Source organism: Corticium candelabrum, chromosome 2 (assembly GCF_963422355.1).
Source record: "Corticium candelabrum chromosome 2, ooCorCand1.1, whole genome shotgun sequence".
Lineage (NCBI taxonomy): Eukaryota > Metazoa > Porifera > Homoscleromorpha > Homosclerophorida > Plakinidae > Corticium > Corticium candelabrum.
The window spans coordinates 10,440,510-10,462,491 of record NC_085086.1 but is presented as its reverse complement, the minus strand read 5'-3'; the positions used below and the strand labels follow the sequence as shown (position 1 = coordinate 10,462,491).

The following is a 21,982-nucleotide window of genomic DNA, read 5'->3' as shown; positions in this document are numbered from 1 at the left end:
GAGTAGTCGTCTACGTTTATTCACGATTGGTTACTTTAAACGATTGTTCCTCGTCTCTGTTGCTGTCATCCACATTCACAGTGTTTGCAAACGAGTCGTTGACAACAGACGATTTCACGTTGAGATTTCGCTGCTGCTGTAAAACTCTTGAAAAGGCAGTCAAGCATTCCTGCTTTCATTAAGTACTCTAGAAATATCAAATGAAAAACACCAAACAATACTTTGTTATATAATTAATATCAATTGTGTTTTTTACTTCCGCTGATGGAAGCTCCAGGTTTGTGTTGCGAACATTGCTCAACCAACGGGCGAGTGGCCTAGCTTCTTCGATATCTGGTTTTGCTACGTATGCACACAACATGATGGCTGTCGTCGTGATCGCTCTAGAGGTAGCAACATCATCAGCATCGGATTCGTCTGGCCAAAATCTCTTGCCTTTTCCTAATAGATAAACACGGAGATAGTACGTATAAGAGTTTAGCAAAATAGCGAACTCAACTTGTTTGGGCTGCCTTGCACATGTCAACGCGGAGAGTTTCCCAGAAAGTTTCGTTACAACAGTTGTCGCCATTTTGTGGGAGACATGCGAGCGTCATGGCGTAAAACACCCAAGAGCGCGTGTAATCGTCTGCATCTCTTCTCCAGCGTCTGAAGCTGTTGATGATCCGATGATTAGAGCAGCAGATACAGTTGTCAGAACCCTGAAACGCATTGCTATCACTCTCGGGTTGTGTAGGAATGGAGAGACATACCGATTTAGGACAGAAGACTTTGCGACTTATTTTCCCGGAAAATGACGCGATGGCATGAGCAGCTAATGAAACTATGTTGAAATTCTGCAAATAGACGTATTAGCTTTGGGTATACCGTACAATAGTGAACACCATACTACTAGAATTGCACGAGAGACGACTAAGGGTTTTACTTCTGCATGAACAGTGCTACAAAACGTACTGTTTCTAAACTAAAACTTGGTTTAATTACTGGTATTGCAGGTTTAATAATTAAGTCTTAACGAATCACGATATTTGTGGAAACGTGTATGCAGAGTGTCTCTAAGCATTGAGTATGACCTTTGCAAACTGCGACAAAATGCTATCCTTGTCTGTAATTCTTGAGATTTAGTTTACTCAACATACAGGTAGTTCGATGGCGTAGCAAAAGTTTTGCCTTTCGAGCAACTAAGCTATAGCAAATTGCTAGTGTCATTTGGCGTTGATTATGTCTCACTCTCTGAAGGCTACAGCAATCAGAATGCTTATTGGCTTTTCAATACAAAAACAATAATGAAAGAATAATTTTAATTTATTAATTAGATTTTCGTTGATCTTGCTAATAGATGCAACATTAAAAAATTAATTAATAAATATTTTTTATAATTAGATTTCACTTAGGGACGACTCCTCGAAAGGGGACCGTCGAATTACCCAAACTGCCTTTTACATTGTGATTTGGAACGTAGTCTTCATGCACGGTTTCGTGGCGATCGGCCCGGCAGTTTTGACGTGATTGATGTTACAGACAGACAGACAGATCAGACTTTTACAGATATAGAGATATAGAGATATATCACCATCTATAGTTGGTAAGTCCCAGAATATACGTATCCTTAACTCGAATATTAAAGATAAAGCATTTGACGAGCTGTTAGTTGACGTCGATATAGATCCTACTGTTTGAAGATTGAAGCAAAGAAGTTGCTCATTGGCTTTCTCATTAATTAAACAAACAATAAAACTATAAACTTTGTAATTAAATTGCCGCTGATTTTGTCAATGGAGGTGACCTTATTACAAGCAATGACTAGAAAGTTTTACTTATCTGTAACAACTTTATGCCTTACCGTGTCTGCTTCCTGGTCTTCTAATATGCAGCTATCTTTCATTCGACCGGCTACGACATCTTTGGCGTCCTTCAAAATTTTCTTGTCGACAAATACAAACTCTGAAGCAGACGTCAGTATTCTCAACGTTGTAGCCATAGAGTAGGTTGAAGATTGAGACCAGTACGCTCGATAACTTCCATTCTTGTCCTGCTGACCGATAACATTTTGAAAGGCTAGGCATATTAGTACGTTATGTTGGCATGTTAGTTGCTGCTGCTTTTTTCCCTTACTTTGTTTAGTAGCTGAGAGTAGATCTCTGTACTGTGACGATCCGTTTTGACCCATAAATTTCATGTGTCGGAGGTTTGCCACGCTGATTCCGAGAGCGAACACAGTTTGCTCGTTAATGTCGCTTGGAAGACTCTGAAGCTGCTTTGCGCGGGGTGATCTGATCTTTGCGTTCTGCAGGTAACTGCCTGCATGCACATGTGTTTGATATAATCTGTTTACATCACTGTAAAATAAGGTGTATTTTGTTAATACAAAATCATTAATTAATTACTCTCTTTAGAGGCTGTTATACCTAGTCGGACCGGTCGGGCCAAGGCGAGAACGATTTTATTAGGCTACTTCAAATACAACTACAACTGCTAAACGTCCATTGACATTATAATTTATATTCTAGGGTTATTGTATACGTATACTTGCAAGGTACTCTTTGGGTATACTTGTTTGTTTAGTTACAGTTGAGTCGCTAGCATCTTTTGTCTAAATCCTTGCAAATTTCGTGCCATTAACTCAAGATTCTTACTACTTAAAACTAAACTTCTGGTCCTTAGTAAGAAGAGCAAAATATTAATACACAACAAGTTGATATCTCTAATATGTGAGGTAAGTAAGACATCTATATTGTTATTAAATATTTAGACAAAATTTCTTAATTTATGAAATTACTTAAAGTAATTAATGCAAAACCTGTAATAGTGACAAATGCTTGGTCGGACTCCGGGACGACATCTTCCGGTAAAACAAGACGGAAATAGTTGTCTTGCGCTTTGCCATTTTCGACTCTTCTTACATTAGTTCTGCGATAAACTAGACGAATAAGATAGCGAGACTTCTTTAATTAAGCAGTGCGTGACAATGTATGTATGCATTGTTCTTACTTTCAGTAAGAGGTCATGTCCCACAGTTGTCTCCCCATCCGCGTTGAGTCGAAAAGAAATTTCTGACGTCACAGCATTGATCTTTGGTCATTCTTGCACGGTTGGGTGTTGGAGTGGAGCATCTTCGACTGTCAAAACAAGTTTGTTTCAGCTCTTGATCAGGAGCTAGACACGAGACGGTCAATAAACGTTTCAAAATGTCATTATTTTTGCAACCTGATCGACAGCGCTGTCTTCTTGGAAAATTTAGATCTGCGCATGAGTAACTATTTAATTAATTAGAGGATATTGCTATTTTGCTGTTAAATTGTGACCTTGTGGGTCTAACTCAACCGTAAATAACTTGTCGATCCTGATTCCTTCCGGCTGTGTAGGGAAAGAAAGAGCAAACAAAGAAACTTGTTAGTACGTTTGACTAGTCAAACTCATTCTACACCTCGAGTTGGCGTATATTTAAAAAGATTAATAATAGAAATGAAACAAATACATTAAAATGTTAAAAACTAAGACAAAGAGAATTTATTTATTTGTTTATGTTTAAATTTAATGAAGGTAAACCGATTTGACTCCACTCCACAGTCAACAGCGGACGCGCGTACCGGTGGCATACTAATGCCACGTAATCAGGCGATCGCGAGTAGTTGGAGCTTTAAGCGCATGCGAAAACTAGGGTTCTGACCTTCGCGCTTTGGCAGACCTTAATTTTCCCAATGGCAGGTCCGTATGAAACCACTGCAACCATTAAATTGTATATTAATCTTCTATTTTTGACTGTTATTTATATATTATAATAGTAACAATTTCAATTGTATTTAAGATTCTATTTTCTATTTCATACTTAATTTTATATTAAATTATTAATAATTGAAATTGTATGTTTACTTTAAATTTTAATTTTTCATTTTGAAACTTTAATTTTACATTAGAATTTTATTAAAATTGAAATAGTATGCTAATTTTTTATTTCTACTCTAATCTTTAAATTAAAATATTAATAACTATATAGTATGTTAATTTCTATTTTTATTAAAATATTACAATTGAAATTTTATTTATTTTTTATTTTTTGCTGTGATTTTTATATTAAAATGGAAAAATTTTTAATTGTATGTAGTTTGATATGTTTCATTTCTATACTTTAATTTTATATTAAATATTACAAATTGAAATTGTATGTCAATTTCATTTTTTATTTGTTATTAGGAAACTGTTGTACAATCAACAGGAAAGGCAAGGAGTAAATCCGGGTTGATAACCAGACCAGTTAATTATAGACATAGATTGTAAACGCGACATCCCGATTTCTAACCAGTTAAACTCTTCGTACGGCCAATCGGCCGCTGTACATTTTGCAATCTGGAAGAAAGCCTGACTTCTAACTGACTTTCAATATCAACAAATAGCATAAATATTGAACGTAATATTGTTATATTCGGATTAATTAACAACCTGTCCGTTTACAATAAACCGTTCTGTACAGTATTTTCAGTTGGGAGGGTCTGAACATGAAAGTACAAAGTCAGCATTAAAATCCGTTAACTATAACTAAATAATGTGACAATTTCAAATATTGTGTAGCTGCCAATCCCTCCAAGTTTGGGGTGCACGAGTCCCTTTAGCCCCACAGTCCCTCAGCCTCAACTGAACAAACGTAGACGAGAGGCAATCAAACTTATCAACCTTACCTCAACTTTAAGATGGTAAACAACTTCATCTGTCCCCATATTGGTAAACAGTCGTACAGTCAAGCGATGATTTCCCAAATCCAACGGCACAACATGGATGACAATGGGATAGGAGGACGTTCCCTTTAGAATGAAATTTCCCATGATGTCTTGTGTACCTCCCACTCCTGCTCTCGTACAAATGCTTTCCGGTGTGTTCAACAGCTGAACTCGAGCCTTCGTCAAAAAATTCAACAAGTTACTGTTAGATTATACTTCTGTGGCATATGAGTACGCATCTCACATATAATTCATTTACATTAAAGTTGTACGCAAGACAAACAATTGATATTTGTTCGAGACGCCGAGCGGAAAATGGCATTCGACCATCAATGAAGAATGCTAGAGTCTGTCGGTCAAATTCATCGGACAAGTACACACAGAAACCGAATGTAGATTAACAGAATGAGGTAGAGTATGTTGTACTCAATCACATCACCACATCAAGTACGACTAATGCCAATGCCACGTTTGAAGTCCAAGACACGTCAATAAAATCATATTTCAAATAGATACTGGAGCTTCTTGCAACGTCCTATCATGTCAACACTACATTATAGTGACAGGAGACAAGAAGGCAGTGAAGCTTGCAGAAAAACGGTAGTTTTGTAAGGCAATGGTCAAACCTACAAGGTACGTCTACTTGTTAAACCGGGTTCAGCTACACCATTACACAGTCCAGCCAAAACCTAGGACTAGTGAGCATCGTTGACAGTGACAACTTGCATTTGGTGATCCAGCAACCAGTTTTACCAAAAAAGTGGCCAACCCCACGCACCTGACCAGTAGGGAGATCTCCCTTCTGGCTCAGTCGATTGCTGCACTCGAATGCTCAGCATTCATGCTCTACCTTTCCTCTATCTTTCCCTATGTCTGTACGAATGTCCGTTTGCTTTGATTCTTAGAACGTGCGGTTGTCGATTTGTTTGCTCAAGTCGCATTTGCATGTCACGCGTCTGTCTGCAAACTTGCGTAAGCTAAGCGAAAGTATAGTGCATGCATAATACTTCAGTCATTTGATTCAAATCATCCCAATTGAAAATTTACGCCAGCAGATGCATGCAGCCATTGCGCCATAGCTATCTAGAGATGAGAGCTAGTGCATGCAGTTATTGCACTAAAGCCTACTGTCTATATATATCCATCATGATCTTTTACTAACTGACTATTACTTGGTATTACGAAGGTGTTCTTACAACTACGAGATGCGATTGTCATCGTAATTGCTCAAAACAAAGCTGGCAATGGCAAGCAAGCCTTGGTGGTGTATACACAGTGCGAATGCAAAAGACGGTAATAGCAACACGTGCAGTCAACTTGGCAAGTTCAGTCAACTAGTCCATGGTCTTGACCCTAACACGCATGTATAGAGGTGCGTTGTAACAGAGGGCTGTCATAACTCCTTGTAGTGGCATTTGCAAATGATTTTAAGTTAACTAATTTAAAAAGAGACTAGGCAGAGCGAAATAGATAGACGCAAAAATCGATAGAAATTTATTTACATTCAGAGTTCAATGCAATAAAAAACAAATTTTTGGAAATTTTGTAAATGGTCTGTTTCGCTTAAATTGGCACGTTATGACTTGTTCTACTTTTTAACACAATATTTATCAAATTCTTAGACAGACAGAGAGAGAGACAAACAGACAGACACAAAGGCAGACAGACAGACGGACAGACAGACAGACAGACGGACAGACAGACAGACAGACAGACAGACAGACAGACAGACAGACAGACAGACAGACAGACAGACAGACAGACATATATACAGACAGACAGACAGATACACACACACACGCGCGCACATGCACCCCCACACACACAATGTGCCTAAATATGTACACAGTTAGAGTACTTAAAATACTCATTACTTCACAATACTCGTAACGATTCGAAGAATGGGAAAGCCATGTACAGTGCATACATCTGCTTGGTCATAAACCCATGAAATGCCATGCACGCATTCAAATTTTTTAAAATAAAACTTTGGATTTCTCAATATTGTGCACGCATCTATGCATGTGCTAGATCTAGACTAGCCACGCTGGCTTGGCGCTTTTCATGGAGCTGCAAATCTCGCCTGGGTGCTTCAACATACATGCAAAGGGATAGTGTACACCATTTGCGCACTTATGGATTGAACGAGATCCTGTCACATATTTCAGACTGTGAGAAACACACTTGAAATTGTCTTAAACTAGAAGCGCAAGCCGAGACAGCTCGATTTAACTCAACGATCATCTATCTATCTTACAAACGGCAAGACCAGGTATACCGGTACTCACAAACGTTTCAGTGCATGTCTTCTCCGAGACCGCGTTTATTTGCAAAGGTCGCTTCTCTCGCACACATGCCCAATGCGTATGTCCTCGAGGTACCGAGTAAAACCGGTCAAGCAGTTGCCTTTCGCCTGCCGTTTGCAAATTGTCTTCTTGCTTTTTACGCAATCGTTGTGTCTTCTCCCTCCTCTCCTGCCCTTGCTTTTGCACTTTTTGCGAATGCAAGCGTCGGTCTTCTTTTTTATGCAATTGGGGTCGGCTCGCTCAGTATACTTGGGCCACTCTTCGATCAGCGAGTTGTGATCTAAAACGAACTTTGAGCTCTCCAGTCCCATGACGTGATATGTCTCTTCAACTTTGAGATTGACTTTACTATAGCAGACGTCTCGCATCCAGAATAGAATGCGATTGCTTGTAGGGTGCATTCCGGGTTTGATGACCTGGAGGAGGAACGCGTTTTAGTTGACATTTCATGTCACGCGCAATACGCGTGTACGCTGTATACATACACAATGTACGAGCTGTCTATGCATACCTGTTCAAGGTCACATCTTATTCGATACCATGCGTCTTTCTGGACTATCTTAGTCAATCAAACTTTGAATGCTAAACAAAAGTTGAAAATATTTGTTAGTTGTCACGTGACGAGTTGAAACAGTCTTTGTTAGTTATTCAGGTGACCTAAAAATTATATATAAATTATTTATTATATTTTTATATTAATAATCTCAACTAAATGAGAAAGTTTAATCTAGGAAGCTATCTGTTGGAAGTACAAATAATAAAGGTAGACAATATAAAAAGATAATATATATAGACATTGGGTAAAACGTTAATTAAAGTAAATTAAGTTTTAGTGTATGCATATTAAGTTGACCATAAATTACATTAAATATTTAAAAATACAATACAGACACAATGTGTAGATTTTGTTCTCTACCGTAGTGATGATGGTTGCAGGCCTGGCATATTCTGTTCTTGATTGGTCCCAGTTTCGGGCAACGACCTGGAATCACGCGTTACTTCAGTCATCACTGAAATGAAATAGGTAGTGCCATTACCTGCTGCACATACGCACAACGTTCCTGAGTTTTTGGAGCAGCCGAGCAACGTCAGCGTCTCGTCCTTGTTGTCGACTGAGTACGGCACAGCACAGTACGCACCTGGATACATGTAAATAGATAGAGACGGCTTTGCGCGATGGACACTGATGGGTTTGAACATTTACGTTACCTCGCTCTTCTTCTTTATAGACTTTAGCAAAGACTGGGGTGCGAGACTGAACGGACAACTTTTCAAGTAGTTTGAAATTGATGCACAAATCTGTCTTTGAAGGCACCTGCAACATGTCAATAGTGTATACAGACAATGACATACTGATAGAGTTTTTCTAATACAAGCAGTGTAGTCAGCTATGCGACCAGTTGTATAGATCACTGGAAGAACCAGGTAGGTAAGCAGGATACAGTATGGAAATCGATTAAAGATGGAGACTGGTATCTTGAGTTACTGTTTAACTGGCATGAAAATTTTGTGGTGTGAGTGTGTGTGTGTGTGTGTGTGTGTGTGTGTGTGTGTGTGTGTGTGTGTGTGTGTGTGTGTGTGTGTGTGTGTGTGTGTGTGTGTGTGTGTGTGTGTGTGTGTGTGTGTGATTGTGTCAGTTAAGTTGGAAGAATTTATTACACAATACAAGTCACTATCAGAGGCTCTTTAGAAGAGGTACGTTACAACTGGATCAGAAAGAAGACTGATAATGCACGCATTCAAAAAAATTATAGAGCATCATAAATTTGTACTGAAAAAATTCTGCAAAGCAGTACAATAGACACAAAATTAGAGAAAAACATTAACACCAACGTGTATAAATCAAGTTTTGTTACCTGTTTGAGATGGAAGAACACAGTAGAATCATAATTTTCATAGCTTTCCAAACCAAGTTGATCTCCCATTTTGAGTAAGATCTTAAAGAGTCTCACAATACTAAGTCATTCCAAAATGGTGTTGAACTGATTAAGACTTACTTCATCAAGACAATGTTTGTCCTTCGTATTCCCCATAGTTGCTTCATCACAAGGAGAGTATCCTGTAGGGATCTTAACTTCGACGGTCACAGAATTGGCAGAGACAGTTAACTGGTGCCTAATTACATTTAAAATTGATAAATGCTTAATTAGTAGATTTTTAGTACGTGCATGAATACCTTATGCATAGTGAAACTAGAACTTGTTTTTCGTTTTCTATTGAATTATTAAGGTTGCTGGTGTTTACTGTAAAGGTAAAGTGGCACTTCTCGTTATCGTATTTGATCGTGTTGTAGCTCAGCTTGACCTACAAAGTTAGTAGAAAGAGTGAAGGCACTTAATGTAGTTAATGACATAAAATTTCGGAAAGGGTGTGACCTGCATGAATCCCACTCCATTTCCTGTCGTTGTGACTTTCAGCAAACCTTCTGATGGAATCTTTACAAACGATCATGTATGAGTAGAGTAGTCGTCTACGTTTATTCACGATTGGTCACTTTAAACGATTGTTCCACGTCTCTGTTGCTGTCATCCACGTTCACAGTGTTTGCAAACGAGTCGTTGACAAAACACGATTTCACGTTGAGATTTCGCTGTTGCTGTAACACTCTTGAAAAGGCAGTCAAGCATTCCTGCGTCCAGTAAGTACTCTAGAAATATCAAATGACAAACACCAGACAATAATTTGTCAGATAGTTAATATCAATTGTGTTTTTTACTTCCGTTGATGGAAGCTCCAGGTTCGTGTTGCGAACACTGCTCAACCAACGGGCGACTGGCCTAGCTTCTTCAATATCTCCCTTTGCTACGTATGCGCACAACATGATGGCTGTCGTCATGATCGATCTAGAGGTAGCAACATCATCAGCATCGGGTTCGTCTGACCAAAATCTCCTGCCTTTTCCTAGTAAAAAAACACGGAGGTAGTAAGTAAGAGTTTAGTGAAATGGTGAACTCAACGTGTTTGGGCTGCCTTGTACATGTCAACGCGGAGAATTTCCCGAAAGGTTTCGTTACAACAGTTGTCGCCATTTTGTGGTAGACAGGCGAGCGTCATGGCGTAAAACGCCCAAGAGCGCGTGTAATCGTCGGCATCTCTTCTCCAGCGTCTAAAGCTGTTGATGATCCGATGATTAGAGCAGCAGATACAGTTGTCAGAGCCCTGAAACGCATTGCTATCACTCTCGGGTTGTGTAGGAATGGAGAGACATACCGATTTAGGACAGAAGACTTTGCGACTTATTTTCCCGGAAAATGAGGCGATGGCATGAGCAGCTAATGAGACTATGTTGAAATTCTGCAAATAGACGTTTTAGCTTTGGGTATACCGTACAATAGTGAACACCATACTACTAGAAGTGCACGAGAGATGACTAAGGGTTTTACTTCTGCTTTAACAGTACTACAAAACGTAGTGTTTCTAGAATAAAACTTGGTTTAATTACTGGTATTGCCGGTTTAATAATTAATTCTTAACGAATCGCGATATTTGTGGAAACATGCATGCAGAGTGTCTCTAAGCATTGAGTATGACCTTTGCAAACTGCGACATAATGCTATCCTTGTCTGTAATTCTTGAGATTTAGTTTACTCAACATACGGGTAGTCCGATGATGTAGTAAATCTTTTGCCTTTCTAGCAACTAAGCTAAATCAAATTGCTAGTTGTCATTTGGCGTTGATTATGTCTCACACTCTTAAGGCTACAGCAATCAGAATGCTTATTGGCTTTTCATTACAAAACAATAATGAAAGAATAATTTTAATTTATTAATTAGATTTTCGTTGATGTTGCTAATAGATGCAACATTACGAAAAGTAATTAATAAATATTTTTATAATTAGATTTCACTTAGGGACGACTCCTCGAAAGAAGACCGTCAAATTATCGAAACGGCCGTTTGCATTGTGATTTGGAACGTAGTCTTCATGCACGGTTTGGTGGCGATCGGGCCGTCAGTTTTGGCGTGATTGATGTTACAGACAGACAGACAGACAGACCGATCAGACTTTTACAGATATAGAGATATAAAGATATATCACCATCTACAGTTGGAAAGTCCCAGAATATACGTATCCCTAACTCGAATATTAAAGATAAAGCAATTGACCAGCTGTTATTTGACGTCGATATAGATCCTACTGTTTGAAGATTGAAGCAAAGAAATTGCTCATTGGCTTTCTTATTAATTAAACGAACAAAAAAGCTATAAACGTTGTAATTAAATTGCCACTGATTTTGTCTATGGAGGTGACCTTATTACGAGCAATGACTAGAAAGTTTTACGTATCTGTAACAACAGATTTTATGCCTTACCGTGTCTGCTTCCTGGTCTTCTAATATGCAGCTATCTTTCATTCGACCGGCCACGACATCTTTGGCGTCCTTCAAAATTTTCTTGTCGATAAATACAAACTCGGAAGCAGACGTCAGTATTGTCAACGTTGTAGCCATAAAGTAGGTTGAAGATTGAGACCAGTACGCTCGATAACTTCCATTCTTGTCCTGCTGATCGATAACATTTTGAAAGGCTAGGCATATTGGTACGTTATTTTGGCATGTTAGTTGCTGCAAGTTTCTTCACTTACTTTGTTTAGTAGCTGAGAGTAGATCTCTATACTGTGACGATCCGTCTTGACCCGTAAATTTCATGTATCGGAGGTTTGCGACGCTGATTCCGAGAGCGAACACTGCTTGCTCGTTGGTGTCGCTTGGAAGACCCTGAAGCTGCTTTGCGCGGGGTGATCTGATCTTTGCGTTCTGCAGGTAACTGCCTGCATGCAAATGTGTTTGATATAACCTGTTTACGTCATTTCAAAATAAAGTGTATTTTGCTAATACAAAATCATTGATTAATTAATGTACTTCGAGGCTGTAGGACCTAGTCGGACCGGTCGGGCCAAGGCGAGAACGATTATAGTAGGCGACTTCTAATACAACTGCATCTGGTAAACGTCCATTGATATTATAATTGTTATCCTAGGATTACTGTTTACGTATACTTGCAAGGTACTGTTTCGGTATACTTGTTTGTTTAGTTAGAGTTTAGTTGATAGTATTTTCTGTCTTAATCTTTGCAAATTTCGTGCCATTTACATCCAGCACACTTACCACTTAAAACCAAAATTTTGGTCATTAGTAAGCAAAAAATTACTACGCAACAAGTTGATATCTCTAATATGTGAGGTAAGTAAAAGTTCGCTATTTTTCTTAAATATTTAGACAAAATTTATTAATTTACGAAATTAAATAAATTAAATCAATGCAAAACCTGTAATAGTGACAAATGCTTGGTCGGACTCCGGGACGACATCTTCTGGTAAAACAAGACGGAAATAGTTGTCTTGTGCTTTGCCATTTTCGACTTTGCTTACGTTAGTTCTACGATAAACTAGACGAATAAGGCAGCGAGACTTCTGTAATTGAGCGGTGCATGACAATGTATCTATGCATAGTTCTTACTTCCAGTAAGAGGGCATGTCTCACAGTTGTCTCCCCATCCGTGTGGAGTCCAATAAAAATTTCTGACGTCACAGCATTGATCTTTGGTCATTCTTGCAGCGTTGTGTGTTCGAGCGGAGCAACTTCGACTGTCAAAACAGGTTTGTTCAAGCTCTTGATCAGGAGCTAGAAACGAGACGGTCAATAAACGTTTCAAAATGTCATTATTTTTGCAACCTGAGCGACAGCGCTGTCTTCTTGGAAAGTTTAGATCTGCGCATGAGTGACAATTTGATTAATTAGAGAATATTGCTACTTTGCTGTTACATTGTGACCTTGTGGGTCTAACTCAATCGTGAATAGCTGGTCGATCCTGATTCCTTCCGGCTTGTGTAGGAAAAGAAAGAACAAACAAAGAAACTTGTCAGTATATTTGGCTAGTCAAACTCAGTCTGCGACTCGAACTTGCGTATAATGTTAAAAATTAATAATCGAAATGAAACCAATACAATAAAATGTTAGAAACTGAAACAAAGAGAATTTATTGAATTGTTAATGTTTAATTTAATGGAGTTAATCTGAATAGGTTCCACCCTGCAGTCTACACCGCACGCACGTACAGGTGGGCTAATAATACCATGTAGTCATGCTATAGCGAGTAGTTCGAGCTTTGACGCATGCGCAAACTCGGTTTATGACATTTGCAATTTGGCAGACCTTAATTTTCCCAATGGCAGGTCCGTTGGAAACCACCGCAGCCATTTAGAAATTAAAATTGTATGTTAATATTAATTTTGTATTTTTGGCTTTGATTTGTATATTAAAATAGTTAAAATTTCAATTGTATTTAATTTTTTTATTTTCTATTTTATACTTTGATTTTATATTAAAATATTAATAATTCAAATTGTATACTTATTTCCTTTTAATTTCTTATTTTGAAACTTTAATCTTATTAAAATTTATTGAAAATTAAATTGTATGGTAATTTTTTATTTCTGCTGTGATCTGTATATTAATGTACTAATAATTAGATTGTAAGTTAATATTCATTTTATTAAAATGTTAGAAATTGAAATTTTTTTAAGGTTTATTTTTATTGTGATTTTTATATTGAAATATAACAAACTTAAATTGTATTTATTTTTATAGTTTTTATTTTTATACTTTAATTATATATTTAATATTAAATATTGAAATTGTATGTTAATTTATTTTATATTTTTTATTAGGAAACTGTTGGACAATCAACAGGAAAGGCAAGGAGTAAATTCGGATTGATAATCAGACCGGTTAATTTATAGACATACAGATTACAAACGCGACATTCCGATTTCTAACCAGTTAAACTGTTTGTACGGCTAACCGGCCGCTGTACATTTTGCAATCAGGAAGACAGCCTGACTTCTAACTGACTTTTAATATTAACAAATAGTATATATATTGAAGGTAATATTGTGATATTCGGATTAATTAACAATCTGTCCGGTTACAATAGGCCGTTCTGTACAGTATTTCAGTTGGGAGGGGTCTGAACATGAAAGTACAAAGTCTGCGTTACAATCCGTTAACTATAACTAAATAATGTGACAATTTCAAATATTGTCAAGCTGCCAGTCCCTCCAATTTTGGGGTGGACGATCCCCTTTAGCCCCACAGCCCCTCAGCTTCAACTGAACAAACGGAGACGAGAGACAATCAAACTTAGCAACCTTACTTCAACTTTAAGATGGTAAACAACTTCATCTGTCCCCATATTGGTAAGCAGTTGTACAGTCAAGCGATGAGATCCCAAGTCCAACGGCACAACATGGATGACAATGGGATAGGAGGACGTTCCCTTTAGAATGAAATTTCTCGTGATGACTTGTTTATCTCCCACTCCTGCACTCGTACAAATGCTTTCCGGTGTGTTCAACAGCTGCACTAGAGCCTTCGTCAAAAAATTCAACAAGTTACTGTTATATTATACTTTTCTGGCATAGGAGTACGTATCTCACACATAACTCATTTCCATTAAAGTTGTACGCAAGACAAACAATTGATATTTGTTCGAGACGCCGAGCGGAAAATGGCATTCGACACTCAATGAAGAATGATTTGTATGCTCGAAGTGTTTTGGGTTTTGCCACTCCAAATCCGCTGCTTGATAGACTCATTCCTTGCAATATCCAGTCCGTAATGGAGTCGGGAACGTTAACGGTCGTTCTCAAAATGCCATTTTGGCTGAAGAGATGAAATAGTGAATAGAACGAAATGGACGACTGCCTGTCTGTCTGTCTGTCTGTCTGTCTGTCTGCCTGTCTTTTATTTTCGACATCAATATTTATACTACCATACAGTGAATATCAGTAAAAGGCACCATAGCTAAAATTGGCAGTTCTCGACGCATGGTCGAGTTGCACAATTCATATGTCTGTTTATCTGTCTGTCTGTCTGTCTGTCTGTCTGTCTGCCTGTCTGTCTGTCTGTCTGTCATCATGTATTTTCGAACACAAGACTATACTACATTTCAGCACAATAGTAAGCACTTGAGTTCAAATGTACCTTGTCCATATAATCTACACACTATACACTTTACTAAGAATAAGCTATATACTACAAGCATGCAGCTACACAATAACAATCAGTCTGTCTGTCTGTCTGTCTGTCTGTCAAGAATCATTTATTTCTTACAATCACACTATCATACATCACAGCAGAAACTACTCGACTAAAGCTAAATGCTTTATAGTGTTCATAGGTAAGTGTATACATATTTTCTGAGGCAAAAGAGACAACTAAAAGTACACTAATGATAAAAGAATTGAGTGCTGAGTGACTCGGGAATCTGACACCCACCACACAACACATTCAATTTCTTCTGAATGACCCGTGCGTTGCACTTTTGCAGCTGCACTGAAAAGCGTTTACGCCAGAAGTCCACAAATTCCGGTGCGTTTGGCTGACCAACTTCGTCTGATGAGAAAGCTGCTAGCTTTCGCAAGAAGTTCCTGGCCTCTTCTCCCCATGCACCGAAATGTTCGAATACCAAGGGGATGGCTTTGAGAACTGAAGTCCCAGGGAGCTTTTGTTGGCTGTATTTTGCCGCCTTCCTATTCTCACGTTGTTTAGCAGCGACGCCTGTTCTATCAGCAGAGCTTGGAAATGCATCCGCACTCCAAGGGTGGGCTAGAGAGATGTCCAGGTCGAGGTTGGAAGCTGATTCAGAATCGAACATGACAATGTCAGGCCTGCAATCTGAAGTGACATATCTGTTCCTTGGCTCCCGTCGATGGTGGATTTGGAGGCTCCTAAGGCACTCAGACCACACCCCAGCAATTGATTCGTGAGACCAAATAGGGCCTCCACCGGTCTTGCATGTGAGTAGGTGGTATCCGCTGTCATCCAGTGGTGCACTGCAGTTGCATGCCTCTGACCAATGTGACAGAGAGATGGGCAATCCAAGCCTCACAAGCGACGCCAAGCGAAAATCGCAGGGTTTGAATGCGAAACCTTGTGATGCAGGGATTGCATTTAGCCATGCTCCAGCTCCTTTTCCCTGTAGGGAATATAACCTAGAGGCATCTCTAGCCGTAGCAAAGTTATTTAATGAAAGTTGTAGTTGGTCTGCAAAGAACTGATTTGAAAGTCTGCTTTGAAGTTTCTTAGGATTTGCCAGATAGTCAGACAGAAGCTTGTCAGGAGGTATGGACTTGGCAAGAGCATCACCAACTGAACCAAATTGATGGTCAACCACGTTGTCAACCATGGGTATTACAGCAGGAAAACGAAGTGGGAGCTCAGCAAGTGAGTGTATCCATGAAGCCACATAACCGAGTTTGAATTCAAGGTGGACGACAGGGATGACATACCAAATCCACCCAGACGTACTGGCAGTGATATTTGCTCCCATGGAAGAACCAACTCGGGGAAGCCTAATACTTGTGAAAATGTTGCGCGCGTCATAGAGTCGTGGATAGAAGCAGCTTTCCTAATATTATTCGGATGTACAGTCCGGGCCAGATGGTCTAGCTTCGGCACGTGACAATGACGAAGAAGCAGGAGAGCACTTTGAGGGTCATTTAATTTTGGAAGATAGTCACACAAAGAAGACCCTGACTGAGCGATCTGAGAGCAAGAAGACTCAACAAAAGCAGTAGAACCGATGGGAGTTCCGAGGAACATTGAGCCCTCAGATGTTACTTGAACGTAAGTATTAGGGGTATTGATGGTACCTGAAGGACTGAAGATCTCGCATTTGGAGTCTGAGACGGATAAACTGCCAGAAAGGAACATATCCTTTAGATTCTGGAAAGCTTCCAAGGTTTTGTCCGGATGACCCAATAGAAACACGTCGTCAAGGTAAGCTAGGACATGAATTTCTTGAAATCTTTCCTGGAGATCCCTCAGAATTGGATGAATTGCTGTGGCAAACAAGGCTGGACCAAGAGGGTCGCCTTGGTGGATGCCTTCTTCCGATGAAATAGTGACTGCTGTACCACCCTCCATGAAGACTAGTGAGTTGAATCCACCATACATCTGTGATGCGTAATTGTATAGCTCAGGGAAGGACTGGCGTAGCTCGTTGAGCAGGTGATGTCTATTGATAGAGTTGAATGCATTCTTTACATCGGACTTCAGTACAATCCAATCAGGGTTGTGTTCCAGCATCAGCTCAATATGGTGAATAATTAACTCTGAACCATTCTCTGTGGAAACTCCATGCTGGATAGGGCAGAAGAAGCTGGCAAAACTGTTTTTCATTTGCACACAGATGGCTCTCGAGGTTACTCGGCGAATGCATTCTCCGATAGCAATGGGTCTCACATCGCCATTTGGCTTAGGGATAGCAATTAACCGGGAAGAAGACAACAGCTTGGTAGCTATTTCAGGAAGTATCCCATGAGCGATGGCAGTGCAGGCAGAGAAGAGGCAATTAGCAGTGAAATCATTTTCAATTAGCACTTTCAAATGCTCAAAGCGCCAACCTGACGGGCCTGTTCCAGATCCACGCGGTGATCGTCTGATAACATCAAAGAGAATAGATCTAGATAAATTGATGGACTCGTGGTGAGGTGTAGCCTCCCTTATTATTGTTGTTGACCTCCTTGGATGTTTTAGTGCCAATTTTGCGGTTGTCTCCGCTGACGATTCAGCCAATCCGGTGCTAGTGAGGACCTTAGACGCACGTGACAACTCACCACATCTCACTAATCTTAGTGCCGCTGCTATCCTGGCTTCCTCACTTCCATACGAAGCTCGTTTGGTCGGCAAGCCTTGCAGTTTGACAAGGTCCTCCCATTGCCAGCTCAAAAATTTCTCATACGCTAACTTTACATCTCGAAGGCCGTTCTTGCCACCTCTCACCATAGGTCGGAGAAGCATGCGAGGGATGAGAAAGAGAAGCTTCCATGCCGAAACGTCATCTGGGTTATCTTGGATTTTCTTTAGGGCAATAGCACAACAGTCCTGGAAACGAGCCTTGACGGAGGAATTGATCGTTTGGACAACGCGAGGGGGCGTGGCTTCTAAGATTGACTGCACTGGGAGGTCCCGAATGAAACGCCAAGCGGTAGATTCCGGGTTGAGTGCACTGACACTACTCGTAGGTTGAGAAAGATCTTGAGGCTCAGATACCATAGTTGGCACGACTGTGGAGGATGCATTCCTCAACGAAGGTGACGGTGGTGATGGCGCACTTGTGTCTGCTGGTGCGGATGACCGTTGGCCACTTACGGGAAAACTCTGCCGCTTCCTACATTGAGACATGTGTTGCCCAAGCTTTAGAAACCATTTGGAGCAGTGGGGGCAACGCTGTAAGCTATGACGAGAGATGAAGTCGCCTGGTAGAAGATTTGGGTCATGAGCGTGACGAGTATGACCGAGAACTCTCTGAAGAGTGCCAGAAACATGACAAGACTCATAGGGACAGCTCTCTAGCTGAGACATATCAAAAGATAGAAAGAGGGAAAGCGTTGGGCTGACAGTCAGGAAAGTTCAGCCGCCACCATCAATATCCGGGGTGTCTGTCTGTCTGTGTGTCTGTCTGTCTGTCTGTCTGCTATTTCTTACATCAAAATATGATACAATTGTGCAAAGAACTACAGTAATATACAACTAGACTAATGTTAATTGAAAGCTAACATTACAGAAAACTAGCACACTTATGAAACAGGGTACGGTAGCATGGGCGTGGTCATATTTAAGACCTCCAGAAATCACCTTAAAACGCGGCTAAATATCTTGAAAACGACAGATAGAAAACCTTACAAGCTCAACTAAGCATCAATACTTCTGACTTGATCTCAGCTTGTCTTCAGAAAGAGAAAAACGCTCGTCAATTTAGGAGCTTTCGCTGGATTTTATCTTCTTTCTTCTTCTTCGTCTTCTTCTTCTTCTTCTTCTTCTTCTTCTTCTTCTTCTTCCTCTTCTTCTTCTTCTTCTTCTTCTTCTTCTTCTTCCTCTCCTTCGTCACGCATAACTCTTTGACTACGGCATATCTAAAGCTAAAACTTTGGGAAACGACGTAGAATAAGCCGACCTGTATTCTTTTGATGATAGAAAATGGAAACATATAAGAAAAACCATTTTTAAAAAGGATTTGAACTTACTACCCTACTTACTTTCAACTGCAATTGTTTTAAGCAATTGTTAACAAACAATAACCACTCAGCCAATCACAAGCTCTTACTACGCTACAAGAAGCAGTCTTGGGTGCACGTGTACGAACAAGGCGACAAGAATTTTTGACACGTTTCGTGGTTGAAAAACTCTAAAATCCTACAGTTAGGCAAAGAATCACGGTCTTGAATCGCACGAGCAAACGCAGAGTGCGTGTAATTAATTAATTAGAAGTGACGTTCAACGTCATCGCAATCGCAGACGCGATATACCTCTTCTTGCCGTATATACGTACTTGGAATACCAACGCTTTCAAGCATTTGAATTGTGGCAAAAGCAAATTAATTTGGCTCGCTTCCATCACAAAATGTCGACTTTGCAGTGCTCGGAATGTGACGTTTGTTACGAGCTTAGTGGTGTGGCCTACGATAATTGTCTTGTGCTACCGTACTATATTTAAGACCAAACTCCCTCAAACCGAAGACCTCGTACTGTGTACAAGCCGGTCGCGTGTAGAAGTCGAGCTTTTGTTCAAGACGCTCGGCACGCGCGTACACACACGTTCAGTCACGTGCACGTGCGCAAATGTCGGCGTGTGCCTGTAGCGTTCAATGACACCTGGCCAACAATGATGACGAAGAAAAAGCTGACGCTGCTGAAACTGGCATTTCGATTCTCATAATAGTGACATGTCTATCTAACTTAACGAATCTTGATTTTCAGTGGTCTAACTCATCAACATTTTGTAACGTGATGCATGACCATCAATGGGAATGCGAGCTTGTTTTGTTGCCCACACCAAGAACTTTAGTTGTGTACTTTAACTTCAAATACTCATACCTCACTGGACACAAACTATCAAAATATGCAAGCATGCATCTAGAAATTGTTGTAGACATCCAGGAGATCTAACAGCTAATCATCTGCATAAATTTCTTCTCCAATCTCGACCTTTTGCAGGAGATCGAAATATTTTGCAGTACACACACACACACACACACACACACACACACACACACACACACACACACACACACACACACACTCGCGCGCACACACACACACACACACACACACACACACACACACACACACACACACGCAAGCACGCACGCACACACGCACGCACGCACGAACACACACTTTATTTATACATGGCTCAACACACGTCTAAATTTGTGAAAAATAGCTATCAGCGCAATAAGCCCAGCTATTACTAAGGTCTATATGTCAAGAACTTGATCGAGGGAAAAGAAATCATACTGTATTTATCCCTCCATTTATTTACTATGCTAAGTAGTTTGTCCTTGATAACGGCTGCTTTCCCCTTTGAAGGCAAGTAGACTGTTGAATAGCCCATTGAGAGTAGAATTGAGTAGATGGCATGTTCAGGACAGCTGGTGCCAGTGCCGAAGCTTCTCTCAAGGTGTCCTCCTCATTTTCCCCATCTGCCATATACTATAAGCTTCTATGGCACTCACTCACTCACTCACTCACTTTATTCAATTTCACTGGTAAACACACTTTATCTGACAGTCACTCGCAAGAAAACTTGTGCATCACTATCACTAATACAAACTAAACACTACAACACACCTACACAAACTCACAGCTAACTACGTAAAGTCACCACCAAAGTATCTTGCTGACATCGTAAAAGCAGCATCAGGATTTCCGATACACTTTCCAACGATGGCAGACACCTTGTTTTGGATGATTGATGAGTTGGCCCTTTGAAGATTGATCGCTATTCTCCTTCTCCAATGTAGCTTGAATTCGCTGGGATTTAAGCCTGTAGATTGAGGGGACTTCTTTGATAGTTCTTCTAGTGTCGTCTCCGCTGTGTTTCCCCAACGGCCGTATACCTCTAGGGCAATGGGACGAAACAAGTACCCAAGATTTGTTGACTTGACAAGGTACTTGCTATCTTTCTCTCTCTCCTTCTCAGCTGCTGCAAAACCAGGTTTGCTACAACTGGCACTGATTGACCGCTTCGCCAAGGGATGGGTGATGGTTACATCTAAGAGAAGCTTTTTTCCATCTTTATAATTGTATATGGCGATGTCAGGACGTTGCTTATTCTCGAATTGCGCTGTCAACTCTTTGCGACAATGGAATCCAAGAGATTTGGACATGTCGTAAAAGCAGTCGAGTACACTGTCATGTCGTTTGATTGGGCCTCCACCCCACTTACAGGTCATGGCATGGTATCCTTCAATGTCTATGGGCTGACCACACTGAGCAACACACTGGTCCAAAGAATGCAAGCACGGGATGGCTTTACCGAGTCGCAGACAAACAGCGTTGACAAAGTTGTCATTGCTGAGAATGAAATGATGCGTACTCGGAATCGCATCCAGCCAAGCCCCACTCACTCACTCACTCACTCACTCACTCACTCACTCACTCACACACACACACACACACACACACACACACACACACACACACACACACTCCTACATGCCCGTACGGTCGTAGCTTTGAAGTGAGTAGAACACAGTTTCACACTTACTAGTGGGATTATTGCAACTAAATGTAATATCCGATTCAAACCACCTGTACACAAACACTGCATAGCTCTTAGTATATTTTGCAAGTACACTGTAAACCCAAGATCCACAGGCTCGAGATATGAGACTATACATGTAGACCAAGTATAATCTAGGAAATGTGTAATTTTGTTAGGCTATAAAATCTTTGTTTAATTAAAGGAGTAGGCTGTGCTTTCGCGCTTTTAAAAGTTTAACAAATTAAAATTTTAAAAACTTGTTTTCTGAAAAAAGAAATAGATGTAAGGATTGTATAAAATGTAAAAGAAAAAATATTTAGATAATATGAACCAAAGCCAGACATCATTAGTAAATCCTTCCAACCACATTCCCTACATTTTACTTTTAGTGGGTTGGAAGGATTCACT

General features: G+C 40.0%; 2 protein-coding genes across 2 annotated transcripts; both read right to left on the bottom strand.

Annotated features, from left to right (window-relative positions):
- Positions 1–6,848: 6,848 nt before the first annotated feature.
- LOC134176112 (thioester-containing protein 1 allele R1-like) lies at positions 6,849–14,906 on the bottom strand. The gene is made up of 21 exons (XM_062642788.1): positions 14,460–14,906; positions 14,177–14,392; positions 12,795–12,846; positions 12,697–12,732; positions 12,481–12,645; positions 12,290–12,409; positions 11,607–11,792; positions 11,335–11,549; positions 10,232–10,315; positions 9,979–10,180; positions 9,738–9,922; positions 9,516–9,668; positions 9,397–9,456; positions 9,198–9,325; positions 9,019–9,136; positions 8,878–8,958; positions 8,231–8,336; positions 8,059–8,160; positions 7,938–8,003; positions 7,533–7,603; positions 6,849–7,437 (listed from the first exon to the last, which is right to left on the bottom strand). Exons 1-20 carry the CDS (start codon positions 14,616–14,618, stop codon positions 7,590–7,592), a joined length of 2,448 nt encoding a protein of 815 aa, XP_062498772.1. The 5' UTR covers positions 14,619–14,906; the 3' UTR covers positions 6,849–7,437; positions 7,533–7,589.
- Positions 14,907–20,594: 5,688 nt separating this feature from the next.
- Positions 20,595–21,381, bottom strand: LOC134176103 (uncharacterized). The gene has a single exon (XM_062642779.1). The coding sequence runs from the start codon at positions 21,261–21,263 to the stop codon at positions 20,679–20,681; it is 585 nt and encodes a 194-aa protein (XP_062498763.1). The 5' UTR covers positions 21,264–21,381; the 3' UTR covers positions 20,595–20,678.
- Positions 21,382–21,982: the final 601 nt, after the last annotated feature.

Excerpts from the sequence above, each read along its gene's own strand:
- LOC134176112 (XM_062642788.1), bottom strand. The coding sequence starts at position 14,618 with ATGAGTCTATCAAGCAGCGGATTTGGAGTGGCAAAACCCAAAACACTT. Across the intron at positions 12,847-14,176 it reads TTTACCATCTTAAAGTTGAA|CCGGAAGGAATCAGGATCGA; the intron begins GTAAGGTTGCTA and ends TTCCTACACAAG. Across the intron at positions 12,646-12,696 it reads AAGACAGCGCTGTCGCTCAG|CTCCTGATCAAGAGCTTGAA; the intron begins GTTGCAAAAATA and ends TCTCGTTTCTAG.
- LOC134176103 (XM_062642779.1), bottom strand. The coding sequence starts at position 21,263 with ATGACCTGTAAGTGGGGTGGAGGCCCAATCAAACGACATGACAGTGTA.